Genomic DNA, 8,619 nt, shown 5'->3' on the forward strand with positions numbered 1-8,619 from the left:
ATTGTCTTAGGCTATAGCCAAATTGAGCCTCGACCCATCAAGACCAATTTGAACCTTGCCCTATCAAAACCAAGTCAAGCCCAACACAATCAATATTAGGTCAGGCCTAGCTCGATTAAGACCGAGTTGAATGAGGCTTAAGAAAAGCTAAGTAAGCCCAAACTCGAATCAAGTTGAGTTAAGTTAGCTCGGGCCTAGGTTTCGTTGTGTTGGCCTAAGCCATGGTTTAGCCAAGCTAACCCTAACTTATGTCAAGCTGAGTGGACTTGAACCCAATTAACTAGAGCTGGCCTAGGCTAGAGTTGACCCAAATTGATTAGACCTGAGTTGAGTTGAGTGGACTCAAGCCTTGGTCCAACAAAGTTAGGTCATAGGTGGAGCCAAATAGGTTTGGCTCTATGTTGAGATGAATTGACTTAAGCTCGAGTTAAGTTAAGTTGGCCTCGACACAAGTTGGCTTGGACCTCATTCCAGTCGAGACAATACAAGCACAGGTTGAGACGATTTAGCTCAAGTCTAGTGGAGTCAACTCGACCCAGACCCAGGTGGAGCTGAATTGGTTTAAGCCTAAGTGAAGGCGGTTTGACCTAGGTTTATGTCAACTTAATTTAACTTGGGTCTAATAGAGGAGAGTCGACCTAGGCTCATGAGAAGCACAATCAACCCGAGCCTAGGCTGAATCTTGTCTGTCCTGGCCCAAGTTAAGGCAAACCTTCATTCAGTCAAGTTTGGATGTCTCCACGTTCATTATAGTTGGGGCCAACTCACATTCAGTAGAGTTGGACTAGGCCTATGTCATTTTCAGCATTGGTGATAGCTCTCCCTATCAAAAAATTGAGACTTTACTTTCCCTATTCAAATACCCAAGAAAGACCAAACCTTGGTGATAGCTCTCCCTAGCAAAAAAAAAAAGAAGCTTTCTTCATGGCACCCACAGAAAGCCACAAAGGCTCAAAAACTCCAAGAAGCAATTCACTAACATTTTCAGCATTGTGTAATTCATAGAGGATGAGATTTCTAAAGATTTCACATTGATTTCACGCTCAAAATGAATCTGTCATTGACCTCCCTGAGAAAAACAACCTATATAGTTTGTTAGTTAACTATTTCAACAAGTTGATTTATCTGTTCAATTTGTTGATTTCATTTGATTTAAGTGAAATTAGTTGATTGAATGATTTTTAGCTGATTGAATATGTCAATACTAGAACTATAACAACAATACCAGACACCTACTCAATGTTAGATGCTTTTCAGGTTCAGCTATAATCTTAAAATTTCAAGATCTTCATGTGTTAGCCCGATTAAGCACACTTCAAGCTTGATCAACACATCATTTCTTCAAGTCTTCATTACTTTATCAAGTTTTCATCAATCTATCATAACCTCATCAAGTCTCTATGCAATATCTTCATCAAATCTCTATGCATCAAAATAATTTGTGTTAAAACATAGTTTGACCAAGACAATCAAGTTGGTCTTAGCCCAACCAAGACCACATGGGGTCCAACTCAATGAAGCCCAGTTCAAGTCAGGCCCATGTTAACTTGAATCGGTCCAAGTGTAGGTAGATTCGAGTCAGCTTAAGAAGAGGTCGAGCAAAGTTGGCATGCATCTCGTTCAAGTCAAGTCAGTTCAAGCTTTAGGACCATGTGACACATTAGGTTGATTAGGTTGATTTTGTGTCGAAATTAGTATAATAGACAAAAATAGATTTATTCCACTTTAAATTGGATTGAACAAATCAAAATAAGTATGATATACTTAAAATAAATTTATATTATATATATAATATATATTATTGGATTTAGAATAGATTTTAAAAAATTTAATATATAATCACTCTTATCCTAAAGTTTTGAGTTAAAGATAATATTTATTTTCTTAAATAATTTTGTTATGTACGACTGATATTGAATATATGTTTGTCAAAAAAATCCAACAAGTACTATTAAAATTGTTCGTTCATCATATAAAGAGAAAAATTCTAATATTTCCTTTAAAAAAAATTAACAAATTGAATAAAGATAAAAAGGAATTGATATAATTCTTTTATTCAACTTAAAAATTACTTTAATTAATCTGTAATCTAGAATTAATTTCTCAACTTAAAAGTTAATCATATAATTTTTCTTCTAAAAGGATGTCATCTGGTATTTTAATATGATTACGAAGAAACTGCTATAACAAGATTGATTATGAAGAAACCGACAAAAAACACTTAATAAATCAGGTTGAAAGAGAAGAGAGTTGGAAAAAACTGTCACGTAATAATGAATGATATGATGAGAAAAGGAAAAGAAATTTTAGAAAAATGATGTATAATAATAGAGGAACTAAATATCTATTTCATATAGTTTTGAAACTAAATTTATATATCTCCATCTAAATAGTACATACACACTTGTTTCCGTCCTCTGTCATGAAAGCCAGAACCACATGTGGCTGTAGTTGTCTACTTCGTACTTGTATTCCCCTTTGTCTCTGACTTCATTAATTTTTCCATCTCCTGTAAGTTACTTATATTACTACCAATGTTTTTACTTTGTGTTCGCAGGAAGCTTCTATCTCATCATTTCTGTAGCAGAACAAATTCTGCTCCTGCTTTGCTTCATCTATGTATGTCATCATTATTGTATTTTCAGAAAACGTAGAGTATTCCAAGTAGGGATGTCAAAATGGGCCGGGCCCGACGGGCCGGTCCGCCAGCCCGACCAAAAAAACATGGGCCGGGTTAGAAAAGTCAGCCCGCCAACCCGAGACAGCCCGGCCCGTCCAACCCGATAACCCGTCGGGCCAGCCCGCGGGCCTAAACGGGCCAGCCCGCGGGCCAAACGCGTTACTAATTATACATAAAAAACACGTGCAGATGCAGTGCAGCAGCGTTTTGGGAAACCAGAAAAACTCTTTTCTTCTCTTCTCCTCCACTCCACTCCACTCCACCCGCGGCCAAACATCACACTCTCTTCTCTTCTCTTCTCTTCTCCTCCACTCCACTACACTCTCCACTCCACCCGCGTTTTGGGAAAGCAGAAACCACCCACTTTTCTTTCTCCTCCACCCACGTCGCTGGCGAGGAAACACGAAGGCAGAGTGCAGGCCATTCACGACGCCACCATCGGACTGCGATTCACGACGATTCCGACGGCCACCACCACCGCGAAGATAGGTTTGTTCGTAATTTGAGTTCTGGTTCTTTTTTTTTCGATTTGTGACCTAAATTTATGATTTTCGTAACCCTAAAATTGGTTTCCCTAAATTGGAGGTTATGGTGTATGTGTGGTTGTTGTTGCTGCGATTTGCCCTTGTTTGATTGGACCCATTCTGTAAATCGTAATTGTTGTGCTGTTCTTGCTTAAAATTTTCCCCCAATTTCAATTTCGTAGACAACGAGATGTGTTGTTTTCTAAATTGGTGCGGTGGTGTTGGGTTTAAGGGTGGCGAGGTGTGAAGGGGTTTTGGAGTGGAAGAAGAAGTAGTGAGTGGTGTTGTGTTGCTGTTTACAGATACATTGTTTGTTGATAAGTAATTGCTGCCACTGCTTGTTATTAACATGTGTGTACTGTCCTCTGGATGTTTCTAAATCTTGCCTACTGATGATCAATAGAGAAGTCTTGCCACATGTGTGTTGCTGTTTTGATGAATTATTCACCACCGTTGCTGTTTTGATTTTCTGTTATTCACCACCCGTTGCTGTTTTGATTTTCTGTTATTCACCACCCTTGTTGTTTTGATGAATTATGCCACAACATGAATTATTCACCACCCTTGCTGTTTTTCGGTTATTTGATTTTTTGAATCACTTTTAAAGCTGAACATTATTTGTGGTTCTATTTGTTTTGTTTGTATTAGGATTTAGTGAATCAGATTTAATAAGTACTGCCACTGGTTCATATTTACATGTGTGTACTGTACTCTGCATGTTTCAAACTGGAATTGTTTTGTTTGCCATTAACTTAAATTGAAAGCAAGGCTATACAGTTTCTGCCACTGGTTCTTCCCGTTGCTGCCACAATTTTTATGCCACTCATTTGTTTGTTTTAAGTTCACACTGCAGCACATGTATTAATTTTTATGCACATCTATTTTTATGTGTAATCTGCTTATGCTAGTCTTAAATGCTTCTATTTTTCATTTGTGTAGTTGCTTGCACTTTGGTTATGGACCATGCCGAATGATGTTCTGATTCAGACATGTTATTGATGCTGCAGTTGGAGACTTGATGACTTGCAGTTGGAGAGAGCAAAACGTCATTTACATGTGTTTTTAATCATTTCAATTTGTTTGGACTTTGATGATGCTCCTCTTTTTAGGTTACATTAAATCATGGACTATTGTATTAATGCAGACCACCCTGACTATTGTTTGTGATCATTTTCTTATCTGAATGAACCTGCCTGATGCTTAACTGAATCAATTATATTATTATATATTGCATTCCAGGGCTGTTTTTGTGTTGTGAGAATAGATCATTATTGCTGTACAGATGTGAAAAAATTCAAAAAGTATACAGATCAGAAAAACTGGCGGGCCAGCCCGCCAGCCCGCCAGCCCGCCAGCCCGTGGGCCGGGCCCAAAAAAGTAGCCCGTTTTACCGTGTCGGGCCAGTCCGGCCCGGCCCGTTTAATACGGGCCAAAATCGGGCCGGGTCAAAACGGGCCGGGCTGGCCCGTTTTGACACCCCTAATTCCAAGTAGTGCCAAAAAGGAGATAATAAATAAAAAGAAGCAATTTAAGATGAGGTCACTTTGTTCAGATTTATGGTGCATGTTGGACCCTTTCATGATGCAAAAGTGATATGAAATTTTCTTAATGAGATATAGTGAAATGTTAAATAAAACATTGCTTTTAGAAGATGCCCCAACAAAGATACAGATGAAAAAACAGAACTTTGTTTTCTTCGGGATGTGTGGGATTTTAAAATTGAAGCTTTAAAGCTTTATTATTCAAGTGGAATACTACTTTGATTGTTTTTCTTCAAAAGATGTGCTGATTGCTTGATTCCACCTTAAGCTCTTTCCCGATCTCATCATATAAACAGCATTACCCAGATGAAACCAAAAACATGAATAGTAACATGAAGGAAACCTAGAAAAAAACAAAACCTGTTTCTTGAGATAGTACAAAGTTAAATCATTTTAGAAATAATTCTATTTTTATTCTTTAAACTTTTACTTAAAATTGCATTTCATTTCAGTCGTAATGTTTGTACAAATTTTATTTTCTTACTTTATGGATGGATGGATAACATCCTTGTCCATGACATTACATAATTTATAGACGTTAATGGATTAAAAATAAATATCAACTCACACAACTGTGAGGGCATTCAATTTTAATATATTATATAACACTGTTTGTCACAAACATTTGGCTTGTTAGCTGTAAATGACATTGTACATTTCTTTATACAGTTTAAGGATAAAACTTTATAAAGTGTAAGGATATAACTGATATAACTGATATACAGTTTTTAAGGTTAAATATGTTTTTTTTTAACTTTCGATAGATAAAAATCAGAACTAATTCATTTTTGAAATTTTGATCTAATTTAGTCTTCGAACTTTAGAACTATATGAATTTAATCATTTAAATTAAATTTTGTTAAATTTATTTTATGTTTTAAATTCGTTTTATGATAGTTTTTTAACTAACGTTGAAATAAAAATGTGTGTATAAACAACTTAAATGTTATTATGAAATGCGTTTGAAACATTAAACTTAAAGGACTAAATTCACCAATTCTAAAATCAGATGAAAACTTATAGAATAAAATAACATAATTAAGCCATAATTTGATAGAGGTTGTTCCTTTGAACTGGGTTCAACTTAAGGGTGAAAAGCACAAACCGTACACAATAAAGAGAGAAACTAATGGACTATTAGGTTACTGGATTTCGACATGCTGCAACCATAAAACATTTTTGCTTCGATTTGAGGGGAAAGGGACTCACTTTCTCTTTGATCACCTCTTAGCTTTAGAATCAAAAGATGAACAGATGACCTAATTAATTTTTTGCTAAAGAACTTTGTGATTTTGTTCTTTTTCCAGTCCTCTTGCAATGCAAGTGGGTCACATTTTGATGAGATATATGTACTATACCTAATCAAAGTTAACAAATCACAAAGACAAAACATTTGTGAGATATATCCAAAAGAAGACCAAGTGTGAAATTAAAATTAAAAACTCTTAGGGTGGGTCTAAACATAAATTTGATAATGATTGCTTTTGTCCAACTTATCTATAACCATAAAACATCCTCAAATTATACGAACTTATAATTTCCACCGAAATACAAACATTTTGACTCAATTTTTACACCTCCAATGAGACTTTTATTCAGGAGTGTATATACATTTTTAGTATATTATTTTATTGATTTAAATTCACACATGTTTCACTACAATTATGGAATAATGAAAAATTTTAAATGACAATAAATAATTAATTATTAAGTAATCAATTTAGATATCAATTTATAACTTAAAAAACTATTGATAACTAAAAGAGTTTTAAAAAATTATAATTAATCTTTAAATTAATCATTTTTTATTTACCAAAAAAATTGATTTCTAAATTAATTTTTAATTAAGAAATTAGTCTCTAAATATATTTTTGGTCATTAAAATTTTTCATTTGAGAGGTTTTTTTTTTTTCAGTAGTGTTACCTATTGATATATAAATATAGTATGAGATAATTGACTATTAACTATATTTTTATATATCTAGTTAGAACATTTTTAATTATACTTATGTATATGAAATAATATTTGTTAGATATATCATACTCTTAGTAAATATTTTAAAAGATTTAATCCTTACATATACTTTCCACTCGAATCGGATTAAGAGATACCGAAAAATATTTTAAAAGATTTAATCCTTATATATATATTTAACATATTTTTTCCTATCATTTAAGATTTTAAGGGTTATATTATAAATTTGAGAACTTTTATTATTCTAAATTGTTGATTGATTATACCTACAACAAGAATACTCCACGCGTTATCCATACCCAAAGCAAAATTGGGCAGACTCACACGTCCACATCTCTCCTTTTTCATTCGTTCAAAAATCAAAATCAAAATCAAAATCATTGATCAAACAAAGTTCATATCTCTTCTCTCTATATAACAACGTGTTAAAAGTGACCAACTTCCCTACCAAATCCAAGTCAAGTTCCACTACCTCTCACCTCACCACTGCAACACCCTTGTAGCAGAAACAATGGATCACACTCACCCTGCTTCATCTGACGCAGGATCCTCTTCGAAGACTTCAAAGAGTGCTAAGAAATGCAAAGGAGTGAGGCTCTCCACCGATCCTCAGAGCGTGGCAGCAAGAGAACGAAGGCACAGAATCAGTGACAGGTTCAAGATCTTGCAGAGCATGGTTCCTGGTGGAAGCAAGATGGACACAGTGTCCATGTTGGAGGAAGCCATTCAGTATGTGAAGTACCTCAAAACCCAGATTTGGCTCCACCAAACCATGATCAATTTCTTAGATGATAACGACTCACTTTCCCCTATGTACCTTGCTGATTTCTACTTTCCTTCTGACCCTTCTGAACAGTTCATTTTCCCTCAGCAAAATCCACCACTTGATCATGACATGCACAATTTTCCTCATCTTCCACCACCACAATGCAGCTTCCATGGTGAAGACCCCACCTACTTCGATGCCTCTTTCAAATATTGGCCTGCTTAATTAGTCTCTTACTTTCTCAACCCTCTTTGCTTCTATGTGTTCTACTTTTTTATGTGCTGTGTCCACAGTTCATAGTATGAAATGAAATTATCAAGTTCCTATAATTTTTATTAATACGTTTATGACTGCTATATATGCTTATGAGAACTTGGGAAAGCTTAGACATTGCATTTAATTGTTAATATTCTGTATTGAATTCTTAATTATGGGGGTAGTATAAACGTAACGAGCACTTTGTTCTTGCTGCATTTACGGGAAATGGTTGTGGCTGTTTCAATATTAGTCTATGTGGAACTTTTTATTTTCTAAGTGAAAGAGAATAGGGTTCTTGCTTGTGGTATAAACTATTTCTTTGAATTGTACAATCCATTTTCTTTCCACCTCTCGTCATTACACTCACCATTTTTCTCTTCACTTTCCTCTTGCATCGTAATTGTTTCATGCAGATTTATGGTACGATTACCATAGCTTATTTCTTATGGGTCAATCTTGTTTAGGAAATTTGGCATGTACCAATATATAATACAATCTCACGTGCTTTATTGATATTTTGAATGATTTAATAGTATTTTTGGTTTCATATTTTTAGTAATAATTTAATTTTTTTTATTTAATGTAATTTTTATATTTTTTAGAAAAACTCAATGATCCTTTCTATTAAATAAACTTAACGTTGTTTAGAATATATATATATATATATATATATATATATATATATATATATATATATATATATATATACCAATAATTACCTGTACTTTTTACACGTTTATTATTTAATGTCAGGAAGGATAAATGAATGAAGTTAACGCTCGCAAGAATTATATTGATTCTTTTTTTAAAAAAATGTAAAAACTACAATAAATAAAAAATAAATGAAATAGTATTAAATAAAAAAAATATTGAAT

The 8,619-nt window shown here is 34.1% G+C and overlaps 1 protein-coding gene across 1 annotated transcript; it reads left to right on the forward strand.

Moving 5' to 3' along the window:
- Positions 1 to 7,130: 7,130 nt before the first annotated feature.
- On the forward strand, positions 7,131 to 8,043 carry LOC114167594 (uncharacterized). Its single transcript, XM_028052696.2, has one exon. The coding sequence runs from the start codon at positions 7,232 to 7,234 to the stop codon at positions 7,709 to 7,711; it is 480 nt and encodes a 159-aa protein (XP_027908497.2). The 5' UTR covers positions 7,131 to 7,231; the 3' UTR covers positions 7,712 to 8,043.
- The last annotated feature ends 576 nt before the right edge of the window (positions 8,044 to 8,619 follow it).

This window comes from Vigna unguiculata, chromosome 10 (assembly GCF_037176805.1).
Source record: "Vigna unguiculata cultivar grain cowpea cultivar isolate G323 ecotype 2 chromosome 10, ASM3717680v1, whole genome shotgun sequence".
NCBI lineage: Eukaryota > Viridiplantae > Streptophyta > Magnoliopsida > Fabales > Fabaceae > Vigna > Vigna unguiculata.